Source organism: Harpia harpyja, chromosome 9 (genome assembly GCF_026419915.1).
Source record: "Harpia harpyja isolate bHarHar1 chromosome 9, bHarHar1 primary haplotype, whole genome shotgun sequence".
NCBI lineage: Eukaryota > Metazoa > Chordata > Aves > Accipitriformes > Accipitridae > Harpia > Harpia harpyja.
Genome location: NC_068948.1, coordinates 27,493,417 through 27,519,340, shown reverse-complemented (window position 1 = coordinate 27,519,340; position 25,924 = coordinate 27,493,417). Strand labels below are relative to the sequence as shown.

At 39.4% G+C, this 25,924-nt stretch overlaps 1 protein-coding gene across 4 annotated transcripts in view; it reads left to right on the top strand.

The window, feature by feature from the left end:
• Positions 1 to 24,905, top strand: part of ASH1L (ASH1 like histone lysine methyltransferase) — a 65,278-nt gene extending 40,373 nt beyond the window's left edge. For 2 of the 4 annotated variants that reach the window (XM_052795447.1, XM_052795445.1), the window contains 22 exons: positions 89 to 183; positions 2,859 to 2,932; positions 4,552 to 4,597; positions 4,823 to 4,931; positions 5,302 to 5,508; positions 6,512 to 6,658; positions 7,632 to 7,740; positions 7,949 to 8,110; positions 8,334 to 8,428; positions 8,690 to 8,847; positions 9,842 to 10,000; positions 10,468 to 10,522; positions 10,625 to 10,757; positions 11,233 to 11,481; positions 11,920 to 12,006; positions 12,270 to 12,360; positions 18,066 to 18,204; positions 18,790 to 18,962; positions 19,464 to 19,630; positions 20,794 to 20,834; positions 21,566 to 21,867; positions 22,604 to 24,905. In XM_052795447.1, coding sequence (XP_052651407.1) covers positions 89 to 183; positions 2,859 to 2,932; positions 4,552 to 4,597; positions 4,823 to 4,931; positions 5,302 to 5,508; positions 6,512 to 6,658; positions 7,632 to 7,740; positions 7,949 to 8,110; positions 8,334 to 8,428; positions 8,690 to 8,847; positions 9,842 to 10,000; positions 10,468 to 10,522; positions 10,625 to 10,757; positions 11,233 to 11,481; positions 11,920 to 12,006; positions 12,270 to 12,360; positions 18,066 to 18,204; positions 18,790 to 18,962; positions 19,464 to 19,630; positions 20,794 to 20,834; positions 21,566 to 21,867; positions 22,604 to 22,695 — 2,890 coding nt within the window. In that variant the 3' untranslated portion in view covers positions 22,696 to 24,905. The remainder of the gene's footprint in view (positions 1 to 88; positions 184 to 2,858; positions 2,933 to 4,551; positions 4,598 to 4,822; positions 4,932 to 5,301; positions 5,509 to 6,511; positions 6,659 to 7,631; positions 7,741 to 7,948; positions 8,111 to 8,333; positions 8,429 to 8,689; positions 8,848 to 9,841; positions 10,001 to 10,467; positions 10,523 to 10,624; positions 10,758 to 11,232; positions 11,482 to 11,919; positions 12,007 to 12,269; positions 12,361 to 18,065; positions 18,205 to 18,789; positions 18,963 to 19,463; positions 19,631 to 20,793; positions 20,835 to 21,565; positions 21,868 to 22,603) is intronic. The other 2 variants (XM_052795446.1, XM_052795448.1) reach the window with 1 other exon arrangement.
• The last annotated feature ends 1,019 nt before the right edge of the window (positions 24,906 to 25,924 follow it).

The following is a 25,924-nucleotide window of genomic DNA, read 5'->3' as shown; positions in this document are numbered from 1 at the left end:
TTAATTAGAAGAGAAAATGTGTTTTTTGCAAATGACAGGCATTCCTCATTCTGATTTTTTTTTGTGTGTGTGTTGCTGTCATCCACAGTCCAAAGAGCCGCCTCATACAATTAAAGAAAGAAAAGCTGGAGTACACTCCTGGAGAGCATGAGCATGGATTGTTTCCAGCGCCTATTCACGTTGGTGGGTACTTCATGTGTGTTTTAGTTGTTGGGAAACAAGTATCGCATTTAGGTGACATGGAAGTTCTCCGGACTTCGCAATCTCTCTGCCTTTCTCCCTCTTTTTCCTTTTTTATTTTATGGCCTTCCCAGGTTACTCATGTCTTTCAGCATATGAACTTTGCCAAAGGTCATACTCATCTGTCTGTGTTCTTCAGTGCAAAAGTTTGACTTGAAAGGCGCTTTTTTTTTTTCCTACATGAACTTTGTTCTCATTTTTTGTTTACTATAAGAAAATACCAGTCTGGTTTAAAACCTGTTTTAACTGCCATAATACTTTTGCTTACATGCAGTACAATAGTCTCCTTTTCAAACTAGTATTACAGTAGAATAGCCAGAGACAATTAGGACTGTTTGTTAAATCTTAAAAACTAAGCATGCAATAATAAGTTCTCCCATGTTCCCATGCACTTAATCATGTCTGTCTTTAAGTATGTATAAAAGTGAGGAAGAATTAAGAACTTAGCTATAAGTTTTTATTTCATCCCTGTTTTCAGGTCTCGGTTAGAACAGAAATGAGGTTTAGGGTGCCTCTTTGCCTTCTGCAGAAAGAAGCCATAACCTAAGGCTAGCATGAGCATTTAGAACTCGTGGAGTTCCAGAATGCTGTTCACAAGCCCAGTCCACTGGACTGGACTGTCTGGAGGGGGTGGTCGTGAACTTCCAGACTAACATTTTTGCAGCTCATGTCATTTCCCAGGATAAATGAAGATTGATTTATTTTTCAGGTAATTGATTCAGCTGTTAAAATGCTGTGATTTCTTACTTCAAGTACTGTCATGCAAAGAGTTTGGGGAAATTCCACATTGTTCAGTAAGAGTCCCATCAAATACAAACGTTTAATTGGTTTGTCTTCTTTAACTGAACTTTTTTGCTCCATACACAACTTTGATTTTCACAGAGAGGTAGTAGCAGGCAAAGAGTTTGACAGATCTGTGTGAATCAGTAACCACAGAACAGGTTGCAGAACTGAAGGTGCTAATTTGAATTCTCAAAAACGTGACCTTTCTCAATTCCTTTTTGAATTGGGTCATATGAGACTGTTCCATGACCGAACCATCTGTTGGGATGCTCAGGTTCAGTTTGCAGTGCCACAATCCTGTTCTCTTTTTCTTCATAAGGCCCCGACCCCACATTTGTTTGTGCTAGCAGACACAAACAAGCTCGTGCACTGAAGATAAAGCTGCTGTGATTGCTCTGTATCAGGTAGCTGGAGAGTGGTTTAACTGCCGAGCAGAGTTGCAAGGTTTAGGACTCTGCCAGATGACTGCACTAGTGCCCACTTGATGAGGACTGGAGGGACCTTCCATGGACTCCAGGCATGGTGCCAGGGCACCTGAAAGAGCCTTTTGTTTTGCCCGCTGAGGTCATAGAAGTGAAAGCAAATTCCCGGCAGATTTAGCTCTTTCCTGGAACGTGCTATGGATGAATAAAGCACTGAAAATGAAAAGTAATTTAGGAGTAAATTGTAAGGAAAACATTACAATTTTTATTTTCCAGTGGTGAGCGTATGCGTGTGAATTTACATGAAACCACAGACTACTGCTGGAGGAACATAAAGGCACTTGTTAACATTTAGAAAAGCTGGGAAAATCAGACATGGGACTGACACCTCATCCTTAGTCACTCGCTGCAATTTTGTGACACAGTATTCCAACAAAATGATAAAAGAACATTTTAATCTTGGCTAGAACTAACCTAGTGCTTGTGTCAGACCTCAGGTCTTGTGTTAATGAAGTATGTAATCGGTCAGTTTTCTTCTTTTGGGAAGAGGTTAGGGGCGGCAGTAAATTTTAGAAGAGAGATGAAATGTGCAATGGAAGTAGTAAATCCTGTCTAAAACGAGTTTCAGTTATTGCTGAAAATATGGATCATCTTGAAGTCTTTCCGAGACATTTAGGAATATGTTTGCCAAGTCTGAAGTCATTCTTAAGTCTCTTTTGGTAAAGGTCATAGGAACAGGCTTGGATACTACTTTCAAAACTAATTCAGTTTCTTTGAGTACAATGTTGTGATTTACCATCTTGCATGAATTGTGCATGCAGATTTTGTTCTCTGTGCTAAATCATTGTATTCGTGTGTATGCAGAAAAGCTCAGGAGAAAGTGTCAACTTTGAGATTTCTACACAGAAGTTACTAGTGTTTACCAGAAGGCACAGAGTTGTGTTCAGTTTTGTCAGTTATTTGCTGTTGTCCCTTCCGTAGCTCACGTTCAGTGACCCCTCCTGGGCGAATACCTGCAGGTTCCTGGCACTACTCTTAAGAGTTTAACTGTGACTGTTGGAGTTCAGTGGCATCCATAACATTCAGTCATCAATGCAGAAGGCAGCTCCCCTCTGCCACCTACCTCACCAGGCATCTTGTGTCTAAGACAGCAGCTTTCCTTACGGTCAATAAAGGTTTAAACCTGAGTACAACAACAGAGTAGAATGCAAAACGTAGCATCGTGGAGGGCTCTTCCCTGTGCTCGCCACTAACAAACAATATGTTCTGGGAGGATTCTGCTCTTCTGCCTTTTTGACATTCAGACATTGAGAGGCCCTATCAGAATTTGGCGGTGTGCCTGGGAGCAGCTCTTTTTCCTCTTGGGGATATGTGAATATGAGTGTGTGCAACTTACAAACCTTTTTGTTTCAGGAAAGTATCTCAGACAAAAGAGAATTGACTTCCAGCTGCCTTACGACATCCTCTGGCAGTGGAAACACAATCAGGTACAAGATAAAAAGTTACTGGGTTGCCAAGATTATGATCAGAAGTCTTAGAAGGAAAATAGCAGGATTCTTATGTGAAAGCTATGTTTATATATCCTGTATATTGGTGAATATTCTTGTTGCTGCCACTGTATGAGGAAGAAAAGGATTTGCATATGTATTTAATGTGAATAATTTCCGTTATTCCATCTCTTGCAAAATAGCAATCCTATGGGTTTCTGCTGAAAAAAGTCATTAATTTTGCTGCAGACTTTTATTTTGGTAGTGTGCCTGCTTTCTGCAATGATCTTGTTTTAGACACGCCTCAGGAGAATTCAGATGTACTGCCAACAGCACTGAGAAATTTCAGGCCTTATTTTTCTTGGATCAATCCCAGCAGAGTGGAATTTATTTTTCACTTACAAGCTGAAATTTTCATACTGAGGAAAGAAGAGAAACTGTTTAACAGTCTCATTCTTTTTAAAGAGCTTTAAATATGTGCAAACCTAAAAATAGGAATGTTTTTTTCCCTGAGAAGTTTCCACCAAGTGATTTAACATAGGATTTAAGGCTGGAGGGTGAATCTGTCCCCAGCTCTCCAGCAAGAAAGCACTCTCAGACATGTAAATGAGCAAGGCAAATTCCCAGGTGGTTGTGGCTCCAGCTAGTCTTTGTAATACCACCAAAATCTAATCTTAAAGTAATGATCGTTGTTGACATTTCAGCTGAGGAAGTTTCTTGCCATGTATTGAAGATTACTTTCATCTGCCTATCTTATCTATGCAGTATTACATAAATAATAAATATATGTCATCTATTTCCTTGACATTTTCCATACCTACCTAGAATGTTGAAAACCCTTACAGAGTAGTTTTGTTTGTACAATGGTTGTATAGGTTGTATGGTTTGTTCAGTGCCTATCTGCTACATATGTCACTGAGGGAAGGCTGTTAATGCAGTAAATGCATGTGAAATACATAATAATTTGAAATTATTCCTTAAAGCTTGTTTGAAAGCATGGAATATATATGAAGTTACGAAATGTGATCTAAGCTTCCCTTTTCCCTCCAGTCATCTCTGTCTGCAGATGAAGTTTCTTTAATTGGAAGATGAATCTGCATTTCTCTTGGCTCCTACCTATAGTCACGGTTTTCATAGAACCACAATCATTTAGATTGGAAAAGACCCTTAAGATCATTGAGTCCAACCGTTTTGATAAGCACCTTAATTTTTCTTTTTCACTTTTTTAAGTGTTGGCACATAGTAATTCCACCACAGATGCTTTCTCCAAAGTAGATTTAAATAATTACTCTTCAGTATTGAAAAGAACAGCATTGTTCAGAATAGTCTGTCCTCATGATATCTGTTGTCCATATTGCTCTCTTCAAATAGTATGGGAAGAATAAACAATATGTTAGAAAAACTGCTCAGCTAACTCATTAAGCCTAAGTTCTACTTATTCAGGTACTTTTTTTGACCTATTTGCTAGTGTAGTCTGAGCCTAAAGAAGAGAATGCAGACGTATTTTCTAGTAACGGGTACAAAACTGTTACGTATGTACAGAACATAATTTCCCTGATTCTTTTGAATAACAGATGCACTTATGCAATGTATTAAAATTTTCTTTCTCTTCCTTTTAGTTGTATAAAAAGCCAGATGTCCCACTTTATAAAAAAATCCGTTCTAGTAAGTAAAATCTTATTACTAAAATAAGTTAACTGTGGAATTTTCACATGAGGCCCCCTCTTTTCTGTCATGCTCTTTGTCCTACCAAAGACTCCTCCACCTTCTTTTTTGCTTTATGTAATTGGAATGAAAATACTGTAGATAAATAGTTCTATTTTTTTCATCTGGAAAGAATTCTTTTCCCTGATTGGGTTGGTTGGTTGGTTTGTTTGTTTGTTTCTCCAGATGTCTATGTGGATGTCAAGCCTCTTTCTGGCTATGAGGCCACTACCTGCAATTGTAAGAAACCGGATGATGACAATGGAAGGGGCTGTGTGGAGGACTGTCTTAACAGGTTAGAAATTGGTTGACTGACTATGATAAGACAATAATATCTTAAGAGTTGTCCTGGATGCAGCCCCAGTAATAAAAGTATTGTTACAGAGCATACAGGGTAACTTTCTGCTGCACATATGCTCCCCTACCTCTTTCTTCAGAGGAAGATCCTATTAAAAGCTCCATTTTGCTCTTTGAATAGCAGTGAGAGCCAAGCTGTGAGTCTTGGAGTGAATTATACCTTGAAAACAAGAAGCATTTTAGTTCTTTAATAACTTTTGTTTAACAGAGGAATTTTTTTTCTTTTTTTTGTTGTTTTTTTCCCCTTGTGTGATGGATCTAAGAGTATGCTATTCACCTTCCTTTAACTTCTTTGTTTTTTATTTTAGGATGATCTTTGCGGAGTGTTCACCAAACACCTGCCCTTGTGGTGAACAGTGTTGTAATCAGCGGATACAGAGGCATGAGTGGGTGCAGTGCCTGGAAAGGTTCCGGGCTGAGGAGAAAGGATGGGGTATTCGTACCAAAGAACCCCTGAAAGCAGGACAGTTTATCATTGAATATCTGGGAGAAGTTGTTAGTGAGCAAGAATTCAGGTAGAAGTATTTATTTGCTGCTTTAGCATGGAAGGCTCAATAAATGACTTTAGCATCTATTATCATTGCTGGGAAATCCTTAGAAAAAAAGGGGAGAGTAAGGGGAAAAAAAGAATGCTTTCCTGGTCACAGCCACCAGAATGAAGGCTTAGAATTCAACTTTTTTGATCACCCAAGTTTTTCTCAGTCAAATAGAGAGGAATGATTAGTGTTTGGAATGCATCATCTGCCACATCTGCTCTGTAAATGCCAAATGTCACGAGTGAATGTGAATTTGATATGAGTACTGTGCAGGATTTGAACCGTGCAAGGTAGAATGGAGGGGCAGAATGGGGCAGGAAAGGAAATGAGCTTTTGCAGATAGGTATGAAAAGAACAAGTGGGAGCATTAATAACCAAAGAAAGCAATTGTAGTCTTGTTCACGACATAGCATCATAGGATAATTGAGGTTGGAGGGACATACTTGCTACTCTTAGAGCTTCATCAGAAGACAAACGCTATCTTCTCATACAGAGATAACTGCTAACACAACTGACTCCTGTTACTGTTGCTCTCTTGCTAAAAAGAGGTAGCTGTAATCCATGAATGTAAATTCCAGAAATTGTGTCCAGTCCCAGATAATGAAAGGAAGAAGCTGATTGTTGTACACTTGCATACATATACACACCAAAGAATGTATACTTGCATTTTCTCTTCCATACACAGGTTATCAACATGAAATGTATACAAATAATCTGCAGAACCCAAAAGGGAGCATTCCAGAAGAGCAAATTTCTAAATTCTAATCCAAGCTCTGTCAATGGCCTTGACTTATAAAAATAGGTATAATAATGGTTTTCCTCCATCTCTAGGTGTACGGTTCTATAAAATATACAAGATTATAATTGCTTTTTCTTCAAAACCCTCTCTCAGAATTCTTGAATGTGCTATTACTGTGTTACTCCCTGTTTGCTTTGCAGCAACAAGCAGAATCATAAATAACTTTCCTGTGTTGCTTCCTAGGAACCGGATGATTGAACAGTACCATAATCACAGTGATCATTACTGCCTGAATTTAGACAGTGGAATGGTGATAGATAGTTATCGTATGGGCAATGAGGCTCGTTTTATCAACCACAGCTGTAATCCTAACTGTGAGATGCAGAAATGGTAAGAAAAATATATTCTGTTTACTGGAAGACTGGTATACCAGTGACTAAGATACAGATAACCAGATCATCTAAGAGAATCTGATCTCAAATAGGGAGGGGAATCAAGCTGAACAGTGTAAATAATATTTGCTATCATGCTTGCATTGCACAAGTAATGTAATGTTTTCAAGTGTTGGATGTTTTGGAGACAGGATCTTGAGTTTTCTGGCAAGGCAAATCCAACATTGTTGTTTGTCATACTGTTAACCTGCTACTAATTTTGAAGCCTAGGTAATGCCGTAAAATAATCTATGTGTATATATTCTTTCCTTCTGGCAATTCAGATATTTTTTTTAAAGCAGGCAAACAGGGAAGTAGTCTGATTTCAGCATACCCTGTGTCATATCAGTACTATGTTATCAGAAGAAATCCAGTGCTAGACTAGTAGGAGGTACTGAGAAATTTGTAGGGAATAACTTAGAGTGAAATAGCAGATGGTTGTAATAAGAATCAGCTGTGGTGGCAGTACAGCAGAGTAGCTTGTGATTCTCAGATAATTCTAGTGGATTTAAGCAGTAGTAATCAAGTTTTAAATTTAAAAATACAACACAAAAAAATAAAGAATTGGAGAGGCAATTAATTTTATTAATTTTATGCATTTTGTGAAACAAGGTATGATGTTCAGTGTAAGCTTTTGGTTTAGGGTGAGGGCCTGAATCTTGGTGGTTGGTAAGTAGATCTGCCGTGATAGCCAATGTGGTTTGTAGTTTCTCTATTTGAAGCACAACTTCCAAATCTTTGTAAATACGGTATTCACTTTTTTGGTCTTCAAAGTTTATTGTAAGAAATAAACGAGAGCAGTACAAATGAAGAACAAGCATAATCCAGGGCACAGCAGAAGTGTTGTTTCCTGTCTCTAACACTTCCACTACATGGATGAAGCCAATTTTCTTTTTAATTGTTGGGAATATTTTATTGTATTTTCCCTGCAGGTCTGTTAATGGTGTTTACCGGATTGGATTATATGCACTTAAAGACATGCCTGCTGGTACTGAATTGACTTACGACTACAATTTTCATTCATTTAATGTTGAAAAACAGGTGAGGATCACAGTGCAAGACCTTGAGAAAACTCATCAAAGACAAACAGTTCTGTAAAGTTGAAGGTCAATTAACAAAACCTATTGTGTTGTATTTCACAGAACAGGCTCTTTATAATATTGAGAGATAATCTAAATGTTTTGGGTTTTATTTAAAAGAATTTCTCCTTTTTTTTTTTTTTTTTTTTTTTTTTCTTTTTCCCCCAAAGCAACTCTGCAAATGTGGTTTTGACAAATGCAGAGGAATAATTGGGGGTAAAAGTCAGCGAATGAATGGACTTTCAAGCAAAAGCAATCAGCCTGTGAGCACCCACAGAAGGCCTGGACGGTCGAAAGAGAAAAGGAAGTCAAAGCACAAACTAAAGAAGAGAGTAAGTAGTAAAGACAGCTTTTTTGGTGGATAAAGATTAATAGGAAATCAGTTTGTGCCATTGGACCGAAAAACTGTGTATTTGTGTATTTTAAACTTCAGAGAAATACTATAGAGAAATGCTATAGAGAACTACTACAGATTCTGTCTCGGGAACTACTTTTACTGCTTTGCTAAGTTCTTGGCACAGTTTTTCCTGTCTATCAGAATGATCTGTTTTCCAGAGAGGCCACATCCCAGAGGAACCCAGTGAAAGTGTGAATGCACCAACAAGGCTGACACCACAGCTTCAGATGAAGCCCATGTCTAACAGAGAAAGGTAAGGAATGATTTCAGTGGGATTTTCCTCAGAAATGGAGTGTTGTGCAAATGTTGAAATTATTTTTTTTCTATAAGATAGGGCATCATGAAATGTCTGAGTAAGCAGTTCTTAGTTCTCCTTTCACCAGCTAGGGTGGAATTCCTCTCCAGTGAGAGAAGGTACAGAAGTGTACCTCTGAATATCTGTCTTTTTCCCCACACTAAGGAATTAATTTTACAGTAAGAAGGTGATTTTTTAATGCTTTTCTAATTTCTGTAGGAATTTTGTGCTAAAACACCATGTATTTTTGGTACGAAACTGGGAAAAGATTCGACAAAAACAAGAGGAAGTGAAGCATGTCAGTGACAATATCCATACCACATCACTATACAACCGCTGGAATGGAATCTGTCGGGATGATGGCAACATTAAATCTGGTGAGGCCAACACAGGTTCCTCAGGTTGCTACTTTGAGAACCTATATGACATGCCCATGAAGAGTTTAAGTACACTCTGTGTATAAATCAAATGTAGCATTACTACAAGATTCATATACCTTTTGTAATACATACAGGGAATGCTATACAGATAAAAATACCTATATATGTGTTTGTATGCCCTTATTTTTACATAGCAGGGTAAGACAAGCTCTTTTGCTGTTTCAATGTATTTTTTGCATTATGGCATTCTGCAATTTCCTCTGAAACACTTAATGCTATTTTCTTAGGAATGAGAATTGTGTACTATATAAACCAATCATCTGGTTGCTGGATTCATTTGTGTTCCTCCAGCAGCCCTGATGTCTCTCAAGTCCTGGTAAAAATTGTCATGTCTCACGTTTCATCAAGAGTGGTTTATCAGAGGAGGAGGAGGATGATACTTAACTTTTTCCGTGATTGCACCCTTACAGAGAAGGGCTGTTTTCTACTTTCTATATCCCTAGACAAGAAACAGTTGTGCTGACTTTGAAAAGTGTCATTTATCCTCATAATTTAATGGATTTCAGGCCTTTAGAAAACAAAGCTTTTTAGCGTGTAGTCAGTTATGGGAATGGGACAAAATATGACTATCAGAAAAACTTTATTAATCCTGCTTCAAAAATAGCACTCTATTCATAGGACCATAATCTTCACAGCCATGCAGGATTTGGTCCTCACTGTCAGGTACATGAGAAGTTGGAAGTGAGTATTTTGGGTGAATTCAGACATGCTGTATTTGCTCCAGCAACATAAAATACTTAGATAACCAGCTTAACCATTTAGATGAACTATAAGCAGTGAGAGCCAACTTAGGAATATGAAACTGAAGCCTTTTACTGTTATGGTAGCTTAGAAAACATGTTAATTTTAATAATTGGTGATGGAGTTGCTGGGTCAGAAATTTGATCTTTAATTTTTTGTTTAGAAAGTATTCTTTTTTGCCCTCTTTCAGATGTCTTCATGACCCAGTTTTCAGCCCTTCAGACCTCCCGCTCTGTGAGAACACGACGCTTGGCTGCAGCTGAAGAGAATATTGAAGTGGCTCGTGCTGCCCGCCTAGCACAAATCTTCAAGGAAATATGTGATAGCATCATATCCTACAAAGGTGAAGGTGACAGTCCTAAAAAAATCTCCATGGAAACTTTTTCAGCCTCTGGAACAATGGACTCTCTGAATAGAAAATACTAGAGAAAAATGAGTTTTATTTCAGGATGTTAAATAACCTTCCTTTCCCTGCCCCCCCTGCCCTTCTCCTGCTACCAATAATCACTTTGCTTTATCCTCAACCCTTTCCTCTGCTACCAGAATCTGCAGATGTTGCTATCCTTTTAAATGGATTTTTCAGTAGTTCAGCAAAATGGTACAATTGACAGAATTGCAGGGAAACTATCCTCCATTTTGATACATGTAGTCTGATTACAGCAACCAACTTCTAGAAATGCAAAAGCATTTCAATTCCCTGTGCCTCAGGTAGATAGTAGAAGAGTCTTTTTTTAACCTAGACTGAGTGCTGTTAGTTACTTGTCTTTTTAAGTTTTACTGAAGTAAGTGTTGCTAAACTGTGTGTTCCTGTTGCAGATTCCTCCAGGCAGGCTCTTGCAGCTCCCCTCCTGAACTTACCCCCAAAGAAAAAGTAAGTACTTGCTTCTCAGAGCAACCCATAGTTTTCTATAATGGATTTGCACAGCTTTGAATTGCTAGTGAAAATGACATTGTGCATACATTCCCATTTTAGAAATGCAGACTATTATGAAAAGATCTCTGACCCATTGGACCTTGCCACAATTGAGAAACAGATCTTGACTGGCTATTATAAAACTGTGGAAGCTTTTGATGGGGACATGCTGAAGGTCTTCCGGAATGCAGAGGTGAGGCTCTCTCTGGCCTTAAAGCTATTGCATAGACAGTGGGGATATACCCTCATTTAATGCTCTTGCTGAGTTACAGTAATAAAAGAAGAAAAATATTTTAGAGAAGGAAAACTTGTCCATTCATCACAAACGGATCATCACATTGATAGCAATTCATGTGCTTCAGCTTACTCTTAGTGCTTTTTGATTGCCTTAGGTCAGACAAATAGAAGGTCAAGAACATGCATGAACAGCTAACCTAATGAAATTTCAGTACCTTTTGGCAGAGGTACCTTGTTCTTCAGTGTCATATGTAAGATACATGGACCTGCTGTTCAAAATAAGGAAGTAGATGGACAGGTGTATACGACATTTTTGGATGCGGCTTTAGTGATGACACCTTTAACGGTGCATGCAGACAGGAGGAATGCACCAAAAGCATGGAACCTGGAAAAAAAAATATTTTTTCATTCTTTGTTTTGTTTTTATTCAGAAATATTATGGCAGAAAATCTCCAACCGGGCGTGATGTATGCCGGCTACGGAAAGCATATTATAACGCTCGCCATGAGGCATCTGCCCAAATAGATGAAATTGTGGGAGAAACAGCAAGTGAAGCTGACAGCAGCGAGACATCGGTCTGTGAAAAAGAAAATGGGCATGAGAAGGACGAGGATGTGATCCGTTGCATTTGTGGCCTTTACAAAGATGAAGGACTCATGATCCAGTGTGAAAAGTGCATGGTGAGGCAGGGGGAACACAAAATGGAGTCTGGTACTCTTTTTCTATTCTCCATAACCAGTGGAACTTTTACCAGCAGTTTCCATGTAGCTAGTAGCATTAATTACTTCTTCAGACCTTCATTTCCTCTCCAAAAGAACTGAGAGATTCTGTTTCCACAGAGGAGATGCAACTTGCATTTCTATATAGAGGAGCTAGCACTTTTCTGAAACTGCCAAGAACTCCTGTCTTTAGGCGAGCAGAATTAATTTCAACAATTTGGGGCTTTTACACGAACAGTTGCATGGGGATCTTGTCTGTCTTCTGACATAGTGTGAAATAGTTCAAAGAAAATCTTGAAATTCCTTGCTTGTTTTCTTGCTGTGCTTAACATTTTTTGAGAAAATGCAATTGGTAAATAAAATCTATGGAATTTCTAACTGGGATGTATCTTTTTCTAGGTCTGGCAGCACTGTGACTGTATGGGTGTGAATTCTGATGTTGAACACTACTTGTGTGAGCAGTGTGAACCTCGATCTGTGAATAGGGTAAAAAAAAAAAAAATCTCCTCTTCACTACTACAGTTACAAACTAAAGCAGCTCTTGCATTTATATTTATTGAGATTGGCAAGACCAGTGTGGGATTCTCATTTTATGGTGTAGCTTCCTTGTTTTAGGCTTAATCACATTAAGTGTCAGTTCTTCTTCTCTGTGCACTTCTGCATGTTTCCAAATGGATATCAGCCCCATTTTTGCACTGATGATGGTGGGCATCTCATCATTTCCTTCCTTTTTTTCTTCTTTCATCCAGGAGGTTCCCATGATTCCTCGTCCCCATTATGCCCAGCCTGGCTGTGTTTATTATATATGCTTATTACGGGACGATCTGCTTCTGCGCCAAGGTATGTACTAACTCTGGTGGCTGCTGTGATTTCCATCAGATAAGAGTGTACAGAGATTTCTGGCATCACCCTGTTTGAAATGCTTTTATCTTTTTACAAGTAGAAAGCTGCACTCTTTGCTGTTATGGGAGCGACACATAGTAAGAGTTCTCACAGGCTGGTTGAAGAAGAAACATTAATTACCTTTAGCACAGATAGGGCTCTCCTTGTGGCCAGAGAAGGAAGATGCTGAGCCAGTTCCTGGTAGTTAACGTTTAGAAGTAAAGGCAAAGAAGGCTGTTAGGCCTTCAGTATTTTAGTGTAGAATGGTCATTAAAACACCCAACTTATTGCTTGTTTGTTCTGTAAAGTGTATCTTTCTGGACATTGCTTCAAAGCCGTGAGTCTTTCAGAGGCAGCTACACAGCCACATAATTCAGTTCACTGATTATTATTTTTTTTATTTCATCCTACAGATACATACAAGGTTAGAAAGAAGCCTATAGAATTATTAAGAGAACTGCTCTTGAATGAGTAAAACCAGTTGGTATGTTTGCTAGAGGAGAATGGGAGAGTCTTCAGGAAAGTGGAGAATTAAAAAAAAAAAAAAGGTCCAAGAACATTGTATTCTTTATCCCCTCTGCAGAATTCTAGAGTTTGCATTCAGTCTTCCTTTTTTGTTGTTGCTCTGCATTGTCTATGCTGTCTAGAGTTCAGCCATTTAGGTTTGCTGTTTCTTGTTTTATGCTGGGTTCCTTGCTGGAGAGTAACTCACTTTCTAGGGTTGTATTGGTACTTGCTTTTATGTTTTCTGTTAAAATGGATTATGTTTAGCTGGGTTTTGTGGCATCTTCCAGTCATTCATAGCATTAAGGTAATTTTTGTCATGACACGTTATATTTCACTCATGTACCTCTAATCTGGTCTTGGTGACTTTTAATTAGAGAAATGTTAGTCCTTACGTGGCTGAACTCCATGTGCCATTGGCAGAGGACAAAGGAGACCAAACTGCCACTGTTAGGCACCAAATGCCCCTGCAGTTACAGGGAATAGATAAGCAAGGTCTATAACCAGAAGATGCTAGAAAGGAATACACAGCTACAGTAGAAAAAGGGGAAATCTGTAGATTCATTGCTCGTCTCAAGTTCTCTGCCAAAAGTTCTGAGGCACGACACCTGCCTATAGAAGTTGTTGTGATGCAGGCACACAGGCATATAAGGCATCTCGGAGACAGTAGAAGAAACAATTTTTTACTCTCGGTCGTGGTTTAACCCCAGCCAGCAACTAAGCACCACGCAGCCACTCTATCACTCCCCCCACTCAGCTAGACAGGGGAGAGAAAATATAACAAAAGGCTCGTCGGTTGAGATAAGGACAGGGAGAGATCATTCAACCAGTTCCCGTCACGGGCAAAACAGACTCGACTTGGGGAAAATTAACTTAATGTATTACCAATCAAACCAGAGTAGGGGAATGAGAAGTAAAACCAAATCTTAAAACACCTTCCCCCCACCCCTCCCTTCTTCCCAGGCACAGCTTCACTCCCAGATTCTCTACCTACCTCCCCAGCAGTGCATGGGGACAGGGAATGGGGGTTGGAGTCAGTTCATCACATGTTGTCTGTGCCACTCCTTCCTCCTCAGGGGCAGGATTCCCCACACTCTTCCCTTGCTCCAGTGTGGGGTCCCTTCCACAGGAGACAGTCCTTCACGAACTTCTCCAACATGAGTCCTTTCCACGGGCTGCAGTTCTTCATGAACTGCTCCAGCATGGGCCCCTTCCACAGGCTGCAGTCCTTCAGGCACAGACTGCTCCTGCGTGGGTCCCCTGCGGGGCCACAGGTCCTGCCAGGAGCCTGCTCCAGCACGGGCTTCCCACGGGGTCACAGCTTCCTTTGGGCATCTCCCTGCTCTGGTGTGGGGTCCTCCACGGGCTGCAGGTGGATATCTGCTCCACCATGGATCTCCATGGGCTGCAGGGGGACAGCCTGCCTCACCATGGTCTTTACCACAGGCTGCAGGGGAATCTCTGCTGCAGTGCCTGCAGCACCTCCTCCCCCTCCTTCACTGACCTAGGTATTTGCATAGAGATTTCTCTCACATTTCAATCTCCTGCCCCACTGCAGGTTTCCCTTCTTAAATCTGTTATCCCAGAGGCGCTACCACCATTGCTGATGGGCTCGGCCTTGGCCAGCAGCAGGTCCATCTTGGAGCCAGCTGGCATTGGCTCTGTCAGACATAGGGGAAGCTTCTAGCAGCTTCTCACAGAAGCCACCCCTGTAGCCCCCCCACTACCAAAACCTTGCCACGCAAACCCAATACATACTCTCTCTGGTTTCTAAAAGGTCATGTAATTTACAGATTCCAAGGCAAAAGAGACCATAGTCACCTTCAGCCCTCCAGTCGCTATATGCCTAGACTTTTCCTATGTGTTGCGTATTAGAAAGAGGCTGATCTTGCGATAAAGACTAAAAGTGCTTTTGAGACTATTTGTAACTTAGTCCGCCCTCGCTGCTGGGGAGTTGTGTCTGTACATTGAATTGATTTGTCTTCCAGTTCTATGCTTGAGAACTCATGTTTTTGAGGAGCAAGGCTGAAAAGCTTCCGTGTCAGTGCACACACTTTACTGTGATCAAATCCCTCTAAATAAGTGAGGGTCCTTCAGTCTCTGGTTAGAGGACTTAGTTTTTTAATTTCTTGACAATTTTACTTAAGGTTGTTGAGTTATATACTACAGACATGCTTCCTCTGCAAAAATTACCTAACATGTAAAACCAGGAGATTATGCAAATAGATTTGATCAGTTGGTCCATAACGTCCTGCAGCGTGAACAAGGAGTTCTACCTCACATGTGAGTTGATAAACAGAAGTCAAAATGGATCTCAGAAAACCCACATAGCCAGAAACTGTCATATGTCATTATCGCTGATGCACCAGCAATAGCAGCCACATCTCTTCTGTGGAAACACAGAACTATAAACTCCCTTTTCGAGACAGAGGGGTAGCTATTTCAGTAGTCAGTAATGCCTGGATAAACTTGAAATCAAGCTTCCTGATCTTTAGGGCAAGAGAGTATCGGTGTACATTTCTTTCTGAATACTCCTTTTTTAGTCAGGTACAGTAAGTACTAGAGTTGCTTTATTCTCACTGAAGAGGTAGGGAAGAAGAGTTGAAAGTAGCAAATGTAAAATAACAGCCAAAAATAGGTGGTTTTATTTACATTCTGCTTGGGGCCAGCAGCTGGTCTCAGTGTGTACTTTACTTTTTTTTCTCTATGAGTCTTTTACAGAAATTAGGGAGGTGGGTTGCTTAAAAGTAATCCTTAGCTTAGTAAAATGAAGATGATGTTATCCCAGCTATAGTTCAGATAGTAAGAAGAGCTAACACAATGGGTGAGTACAGGCTTATCACCAGCAAATACATGCTGAGTCCTTGAAGAGCTTGCACTCTGCTAGCTTATATGCAAGCCTATGTCATTCTGTCTTCAGTCCATTTTTTACTTAATCAAGCTAGAATGAAACTCTATCTCTCCTTCCTACAACTACAGCTTCTATTTGTTTAATAGGGATCCTGGTGTATCAGAAGGTTTAAAAGCTGGCTTCATGGTTGTAGGCAGATGTCAGTGCCCATATGGCCCATGTCATCTCTGTTTTAAATCAGCATTTTTTTAATAGTGCAATGTATTGTACTCCACTGTTACAGTGACAGGCGACTACATAAAACCTTAAAGCGATTTTTGCATACGAGGAGTCCTTAAGATCATCTTTTAAACTTATACAAGATTGATAAATTAGATCATATTTATGAAAATATAATTACACGTCCTTCACTTTAATCTTAAGTTTGATTATAAGCTAAGGGAGAACAAAACTGAGATGTTCATGAACCTGGGGCCACGTTGTACTTGGTGGTTCTCTAGCATCTTTTTACTAAGCTGTGGAAATAACAGAGACAGAACCTGCTAATTAAATAATAGTAATGTACATGGAAGGAAAATAGACATAACTGCACATACACAAAAATAAGTATGTACTTAGGGGAAAAAAAATCCAGGAGTCATTGCAATTTAATGGAAACATAAGAGAAATGTTCGGCATGAGTCAAAAAGGTAGACTGAGTATTAGAAATTATTATGAACAAAACAGAAAAAGTAATTGTGCCATTCTGTAGTCTTACGGTGTGTCTGTCTTGCATGCTATGTACTGTTCTTGTCATCCCATCTCAGAAAGAGTACCTTACTACTTGTAAAAACAAGCACAATGACAAGGTTAATCAGATATGAAACATCTTTGCTGTGAACAAAGTCTATGCAGATGATTTGAAGGGTGATATGATAAAGGTCTATGAAATCATGAGTGGCATAGGAAAGTGCAACAATGTAGAAATTAGGGAATAAACACTGAAATTAGCAGGCAACATACTAAACAATAGGAAGTATTTTTTTACAAAAACATAACTAAACTATGGGAAGCATTGCAACAGGAAGTTGGAGAGGTCAAGAGTATAAGTGGTTCCAAAAAGATAAGACAAATTCTTGGAGGAAGGATTAATCCCCGCCTATTTATGCACAGTGGTCCAGCTATAGCCTTTAGCTTTAAAAGTCTGTAAAACAGAGATTAAAGGAAACCCGAAGGGAAGGCTTTTCCTATGCATGCCTTTTTCCTATGCTTCTTCCTCCTAAGCATCTGCTACTGCCCAATTTTCTAGCTAGAATACTATGCTATACGACCTTTGATCTTACCCAGGGTAGTTTTTCTTAATTTTTTTTATGACTTGGGACCTACCAGTTTTTTGTTCACTGCGCGATAAATAACAGAAAAGGTGGAATTGATTTTTAAATACTACATACTAAATCCAATTATATTTCCAGTAATACTTTTAGTTTCCCAAATGTTCTCCCTGTGAGACTCTTCAGGTTCTTTGTGAACATTACTGATTAAAGCTTTTTCCCTAAAGGAGAAAGTCTTTTTGAATGGAGCAGTGTATTTTCACCCTATCGAATGATAGTCATGGCCACAAAGAAAGGTGCAGTGTACAAGTAAGAATGGGAGTCAAGTCTGGGGGGTGGAGAGGAAGTACTTTTAATGCCATTTCACAGGTCAGAGCAGAGAAATTAAAGAGTTAATTCACTCATGGGACAAAATGAATAAATAGAAGTTTAGGGACCTGTTTAGGGGTTGCACTTGGGAAAGACTTTTTTAGTTGCCAGGGGTATCATTTTGTTCAGCCCTTTTTGAGTTCTGCTTACCTTTCCTGAGCTATGCATCTTATTTGAGTTCTGCTGGAATAATCAAAGGCTTGGGGCTTTTCAGTCAATTATTTATTTTCTTAATAATAATCTCTCTAAGTGTCTTCTCTCTTAAAGCTTAGATTTATTCTTTAAACATTGGAGCTATCACTAATTTCGACACATTTTCCTAATCAAAACTTATTTTGTTACACATCCTGCGGTCTGTCATAATTTATCTTGATTCAGTACATGTTAGTATTTTCAGTCTGGGCATACAATTGAAGTTACGTTTAGTTCTTGCTCTAAAGCTTTTGTGAAAATGATCAAGGTAACCTTTCCTCCTTTTGCCAGTTCTGCATTGGTTTTGCATCGCTCTACAATTCAACATTAGGTAGCTTTGTCATGTTAGTTTTAATGAAACCATTTACTCCTCTATTTTTGGTGTGCTGGACTCATGAAAAGTTCTTTACAGGTGTATATTTTGTGCCTCTTGCCAGGTGATTGTGTTTACCTGATGAGAGACAGCCGTAGAACTCCAGATGGACACCCGGTCCGGCAGTCGTATCGGCTGCTGTCCCACATCAACAGGGAGAAACTCGATATTTTCCGCATTGAAAAACTCTGGAAAAATGAGAAGTATGTTCAAGGCATCTTTTGAATTTGAGACACTCCATATACCTACCTGTCAAAACACAGTAATTTTGTGGAAGTCTTGTCGTAGCTTAAAAATGCAGGACTGAACACAACTCAGTTACAAAGACTTGATGATTTCCCACTTGTCTCTGCTTGTGCTCCACAACTGCAAAGTAAAAACACGTAAGGCTGGAGGTTTAAGCAAGGGATGAGAGATAGAAGTTGATGTACTTTCCTCACTGTTGGAATAGGATGAGAATACACACTGACAGCTGAATTGGCTCAGCTAACAATAACTGACTTGCTAAGCCACTGTAACGTGATTAAATGCATATGCTCCAATGATAGCAGCACAGTAAGTCTGCCGTGTTCATAAGAATCACACTAGGGAGTATTTCCACTTACTGAAGGCAATAAAGTTGAATATGTAATATTCATGTGACTTCGCTTTTCATCAGTCATTGCAAAAGTGCAAGATAGATAATTCAAAATTAAGTGGAGGGCATTAAGTTGTATCACAGGCTTACAGAAATAGTCTTTTTTTCCCTTCTGTTTCTCTCTTTCTCTTACCTTTACACCTTCAAACAGAGAGGAGCGGTTTGCATTTGGTCATCATTATTTCCGTCCACATGAAACACATCATTCCCCCTCTCGAAAGTTTTATCACAATGAGCTCTTCCGGGTGCCGTTGTATGAAATTATCCCCTTAGAGGCTGTGGTGGGAACGTGCTGTGTTCTTGACCTATACACCTACTGCAAAGGTAAGGAAACTTAACGGGATGAGAAATTAAATACAATACACCTTTCTAATAATTTGGGAAGTATGCTAAAATAGTTACTGCTGTAAAAAGGCCGTAGCCAATGTTTACAGAGTATCAGAGCTGAGGAAGCATTATTGCCTTAGCGCTGGGACAGTGATTTCTCTTCTAAGGGGGCCAGTACTGAAGAGACAGCAGCAAGGTGGGATTGTGGTGGGCAGGGAAGAGAAAGTGATGGGAGTTGATAATAGTTTTTGCAAAAGTTTGGATACTATTTGATTAGAGTATACAGGTTTTCCTCTTAAATTGAACTAGCAATGTGTCCGCTATTATGATTATGAATCAAGGAGAACAAACAAGAATGCTTGCCATCCCACCTAACAGTTCTGACAGCCCCCTACTTCTCTGACACTGTGTATGGCTTGTTCTTGTTCTGGTATACCATGTGTTTCCTCTTGAATCTGATTAACTTTTTTTCCTATGTGCTTTACTTTGAAACCGCAGGGAGGCCAAAAGGCGTGAAGGAGCAAGATGTATATATTTGCGATTACCGCCTTGATAAATCAGCTCATCTCTTCTACAAGATCCACCGGAATCGTTATCCTGTCTGCACCAAGCCCTATGCCTTTGACCACTTCCCCAAGAAACTCACGCCCAAGAGAGACTTTTCTGTAAGTGTTTCTTCTCTTAGCTTTCTTACTTTTTACTAAAAGACTGGACGTATTTTTTTAACGCCCCTGGCTCTCTGTTTATGAATCAAGCTTGGTAAACTGAAGGAAGCTGACACATAAGCATACACAGTCTGGTTTAAAAGCTGGCTAGAAAGAAAGCTTGGAAAGAGAAATTGACTGTAGACAGAGAATATGCAGTTCAAAGGCAAACAGATGTTGAACAAATGGTGATGTATAAGTTTAGAGACTGTGGTTTCTGACTGAACTCTAGATGCTAATTTCATTTAAGCCACTCCTGAGTAAAGGAAATCTTAAAACTCACTTTCTGGTCACAATTCTGCAGTGTTTTAGAGAATCACACAACATATAGTCCAATGTGAGTTTGTTAGCCTGTCTGTGTCAGGCTTTCTTTCCTTTGGTGTAATTACTCCATGTATTAATAAACTTGCTTAAAAAATGGTTTCCAGCAGTACCTTTGAACAGTGATTCCCAATACAGAAAAGCAGTATTTTCCTATTTCCATTTCCCTGCTCTATCAAATGACATACTGCTTACTTTATATATATATATATATATAATTATCACTGAAAATAGATGTCTTATCAAAAAAAACAGCAGACAGATAGGGAGCAAAATCATGAAGTACAGTCTCCCTTAACATTCTCCATCTGAATATCTGTTCATTTCACTGCCTCATTTTCCCCTATTCCATGGAAGTAGCAACTCTTCATCGTGCACGTCCTCCTACACAGGACTACTTTGTCTCTGAGCACAGGGGTATCAGATCTGGCAGATATTTTGCAAGTAAGCACTTTTCTTCCTGGAAGCAGAGAGATTTTTGTAGTGAGGTTAGAGATGGTTCCAAACTTCTGCTGTGCAGAAAGCAAAGATGATTTTTATCATGATGGTCTATGGCTTGAAATTTATTTAGAAGATACGAAGAATCGCATAATAAGTCTGGATTTAATATATCCTTATTACGTGATTATGCCTTCTCCTTTGAATTTGTCTGATGTGTGAGATATGCCAGCCATGCACTGGCATTTCCAAAGTGTCAGATAGGCAAGTCCTGTATTGGTACTTAGAGAATATTTGATAGACGAGCACTTTCTTCCACTGTGAATTTTATTTGGTATTAACCATAATCTTTATTGTTGTTATAGCCTCATTATGTACCAGACAACTACAAGAGAAATGGAGGCAGGTGAGTCTTACCTACCAGATTCTTCATTGAGAAGAGATGATGTAATCCTGTTTGTTTATCAAGTGCCCGCTGGTTTTGCTACCCATTTCCCCTGGGTGCTATGGAAATAATAAGTTTAAATTATTTAAAGCAATCCTCTAAACTTTCAAAGACAGAAAAGGGAACAAGTGAGGAGGGATAGAATATAGAAGCAGCCTCAGCGTTCCTTAATAATATACATAAGGAAGAGTACAGAAGCCATTTTGAAAGTTAGCAAAGGCAACAGAATGTGGGAGATGGCAGAGCGCAGGACAAGAGCATCCAGCCTTCCTGCACAAAGGGAGATCAGATCCCTGAACACGCTGCCCATGTTTGCACTGTAATAAGAGCCAGGACCAATGCACTCTCTCTGTTCTGTTAGAGACTAAAAATACCCATCAAGAGCCATGATTATTGCAGAAAAACATCAGTAAGTGCCAAGCTCAACTATTTTGGAAGATAAAAACCTTTACAAATTGAAATTAAAAAGCAATTTGTTTTTAAAAGACTGCATTTGATATTATGCAAACAAGGTTATAGGAACACAGCCTCCCGTAGATAGTAACTGGTGGGTTTGAACACATGCATTAAGTCAAATGACTGAGATTCCAGAAAGCCCCCTACCTACTGAGGAGTCCTTGACTCACTAGTAATTGGCCTTTCAGATGAGTGTCTCAAAAATTGTGGTTTTTAAACCCTTCTTTTCCTGCTAGATCGTCCTGGAAAACAGATCGCTCAAAACCACAGATTAAAGACTTAAACCAAGAAGAAGATTCTCTTCCACTTATTGAGGATGTATTAGGAAATCAAGATCAAACTTCAAGTGAGATGCCTAGCCTAGAGGAGCCAGAAAAAGAGGCAGTCTCTAGTGAGACCTGTGAAACTGATAAAAAGGTGGAAGAAAGCAATTCCAACACAAGGCAGCTGTGCACTCCAGAGGAAAGGCGGCATATTCAGAGAGAGAGACTTAATCAAATCCTGCTAAACCTCTTAGAGAAAATCCCAGGGAAAAATGGTGAGATTTTATGCTATGATTACACAATAGCATTTCTTCTACAGGTTTGTTTTCAGTTTGCTGCAGACCATGTTGATAAACATTTTTGTCTGAATTTACTGCTAGTGGACATTATTAATAATTAATTTTCTTTACAGCAATGTTTTGTTTTGCAACAGTAGCAATTTCCACTAAATCAAAATTAAATTTCTTATGACTGACACTGTGTTTTATATAATATTTTAGTAACCACAAAAGCTTTCTTAAGACCAATTCCCCCCATTATTCCGTGTTTACAACTGAGAAACTTGACATGCAAAGAAAGACTGAAGAGAATTTGGAAAGCCTCTTTTGACCTTTAATAAGCTTTCCATTGGGTTCTAAGTAACTTCCGTAGGTATTGTCTAACTTGTAGAATAAGGGTGCAGTGGTTGCACTGGTTAAGTATGTCTCTGTTTTTAATTTAAAGCCTACGATGAGCTCTGTCCAGTCTCTTTCGTGTTCTGGGAGTTAATGCAAAATAATCATGGACTCATAGAATAATTTAGGTTGGAAGGATCTTTGGAGGTCATCCGATCCAAACATGACTCAAAGCAGGGCCAACTTCAAACTTAAATCAGGTTGTTCAGCACCTTGTCCAGTGGAGTTTCAAATATCACTGTGGATGGAAACATCCTTGAAAGAACCATGAATAGGAAAATAGGAAAACTGTTACTGGTATGACCTTCTTTTACCAAAAGCCTGTGGTCTGTTGCAGCTATTGATGTCACTTACTTGCTGGAGGAAGGATCAGGAAGAAAACTGAGGCGGCGCACTCTGACCATCCCGGAGAGCAGCTTCAGGAAGTGATGCCACGAGAGGAAGCTGTGGTCTGGAGTCTGCTACAAGGTCTGCTGAGGACTGAGGGCAGGAGCCCAACTTCCTCTGCACCAGCCAAGGAAAAGAGGGCAGCAGAAAACTGACAAATATACAAACAGTTAGCACTTAGAAGTCTGGGTTGGCGGGTTGCCCTGCCCTGCTCTGCAGTGCTCTTATGGTGTGTGTGTTGTTGGGCGTGCCTTGTATTGATGTTAGGTACTGAGAAAAATCTCGTGGTTATTGTCCAGGATGGTCAAATTTAATTTATTTTTGCTTGATATTCCCACTCAGAGGAAAAAAAAAATAAAAACCATAAAAACAGGGAGGTAAGAAGGATAACGACTGACTGACTCTGATGAGAATATTCCCCATATTCACCAATTAACCTGTGATTGTACAAGATACTGTTGGCACCACCATGGCCCATGCCAGTGAATGAAATCCAGATGGGAGGGTTAAGGCCCAGTGGCTTAAAATTAAAGGCTGCCCTAAAGTTGTGGCCTCTGATTTGCACAAGTTCCAAGAAGAAACGCACCCAAACGTGCGAAAGGTTCACCGTGGAATGGCCAGTGCACACATGTACCTTTGGTCTGTGACAAGGAGAAACTTCCAAAGTCACCTTGGAGCAAAGCAGGAGTTGGATGGTTGAGGCACTTGTTCTGCATCATAGAGGGGGGAGGGGGCAGGGTGTGATTTTTTTCACTTTTTTCTGCAGAGAAATTTTATAAAGCAAGTCAAATTCTGACAACACCATTGCTGTTGGTTTTTTTGATAAGCTGTGGTTCTTGTGTGTCTAGTGTGTTGTGCAAATTAAAATCTGTTAAAAGAAAAAGGAAAAAAAAAAAGGAAACTTCACTACATGAACCGTCAAGCAGTATTCAGAGCGAGTATTTGTTGTGAACTGTAGAATATATCAACTGCTAACACTATTCTTGTGTTCTGGTTGTACAGCTTAAAATGTCTGTCTCTTAAATTAAGAGACAGTGTATCTAGCACCACCCTCTCTCTCTGCCCTGATGAAAAGTATTATTCCTGAAAGCAACAGCCGAGGCACTGATTTCTCACTGCATGAAATTGCAATTGCCGTAATGTACCACAAACCAGTGCTGCAGCAGGACTCCCTGTACTGCACCCAACAACTTTCCAGGTGTGCAGAGCCACGAAGCTGTCGCCTGTCTCTGGGCCAGGGCCAGGCTGTGGCAAAGGGAGGGGGTGGTCAGCATACGCTGCCCCTTTAAAATGGCTTTGCTTTTTTGTCTTTCAGACGTACATATGCATATACAGTCCTGTTTTAGATGTTCTTATAAGAAAACCAGTTTTTAATGTGCCAAGTTGTATATATCTGCTGCGTGGATGTAAAGCAATACAGTAGTTACATGTTCCTTTTTAATGGACCAAGCTTGTCCTAATGTACATTCTTGTTATTATTATAATTATTTTACTCTTAGTGGAACATGACTCATTCCATTAACTTTTATGTGTTGATTTAAAAAGAAAAAAAAAAGAAAGGAAAAAACCCTTTGAGAAAAAATATTTTATTAAAAAAAAAAAAAAGAAATAAGAAAATAGTTTGGAATATTTTCTTACTGTAGAGAAGCACTGTACAGTACCAGGAACCCTGAGTATAAAATACTCGTGCGTGTAGTAGGAATATCGCATGTCCAAAATCTTGAGTTGTCTCATTTAGTTTAAAACAGAAATCATTGTCTCAAATGGTGTTAAACACTAAAAAGTTTTTAAAAAATAAAGTGCGTACAGAAGCGAGACACTAGCTCTGTCATTTTATCTTTCTTTTGTTGAAAGACTAAACAAAATGTTTTTTAGACAATCAAATGTTAGGTAAGTGCAAAGAATTGTTTTTCTTACTGGTGTAGAAATTAATGACTTTTTTTATTTTTCGGTTATTTTATAATAATGAAAAGACCAGTGTGTCACCAGGATCGCTGTTTTAAGACCAGGAAGCACTACATTATTGCAAATAGGTATGAACTCTTAGTCTGCATGGGTGTAGGCTGTGTGATTGCTGAAAATAAATGCTGCTAATATATTTCCTTTTTACAAAGCATATCTAAATAGATCATTGTTTTGATGTTAATCTTTGTAAATTATGTATTACCAATTTTAACATTGGATGTAATTGCATAAAAAGCCTGCATCTCAATCCTGAGAGAGTCTAGTATTAAATGGAAAATCTTTTCCTATTGATGACTTGTGGGGTTTTCTTTGACATGTCTTTGATTTTCGTTTCTTGCTGCTTTGTCTCAACCGCTCCTGTCATGTTTTGACTCTCCTACAGCTGCTTTTCTGGGGGTTGTTGCCCTGTCTCTTTCAAATATCCAGTTGTTTGATGGGTGATGGTGTTTTGCTAGGATTTAATTTGGTGCTGATGGTTCGTCTGGTCAGTCTTGGCAGGAGGGATGATGGCAGCATGCATGCAGAGTGACAGGAGCATCAGCACAAACATTGACTGTTTGGTAGTCAGAGGGTGTGTAACCGTGATTGTACATAATGGCAGGATGAACATGACCCATTAAATCTACAAATCTAGTGCCTACTCCCAGAATATAAACCCCTGGTACCTAGAGACATTGTCTCCCATAGACAGCAGATTCAGTTCTGTCAACATCATTAATGCATCTCACAGTAGCAGTGCACTTACCCCCGCTAATATTAGACCAGAGTCATGTCAGAAAAATGACTTGCACTGTGTGGCATGTTCCCCTCCGCTTCCAAAAAGTCTGGTAAACTAGAAAGGCTAAGAGGTGGTTTTGAGTTGTTGGGAGCTGTCAGCCCAATCCCAATCCCATACCATTATCCTGCCCTGTGCTTGTTGGCACACAGCAGAACATTAAGGAACACAGCCTCTCTAAGGCTTTGTCAGCCTTCCATTTTCTGATACCTTCTGTCAAGGTTGGTACTAATGAGATACAGTTCTTGCAAATCTGTTAGGGTTTAAACTTCCTCTGGTTCAAAAGCGGTTGCTGGGAAAAAGTTTGATAACTGTTTGTGTTAGTCACTTAGGAATGAAATAGCTTCTTGATGATCCCCCCCCTCTAATGTAACTTGATTTTTCCTTTTTCCATTACCTAGCCTGAATCACTATGGTCATTAAAATGCCACACTTGACCCATACGCTTGTCTTCCTTTTAAACTAGAGCCACCATGCCAAGGACTGTAATGCTTTATTATTAAAAAAAAAAAAGTTGAAAAAGTACCTGGA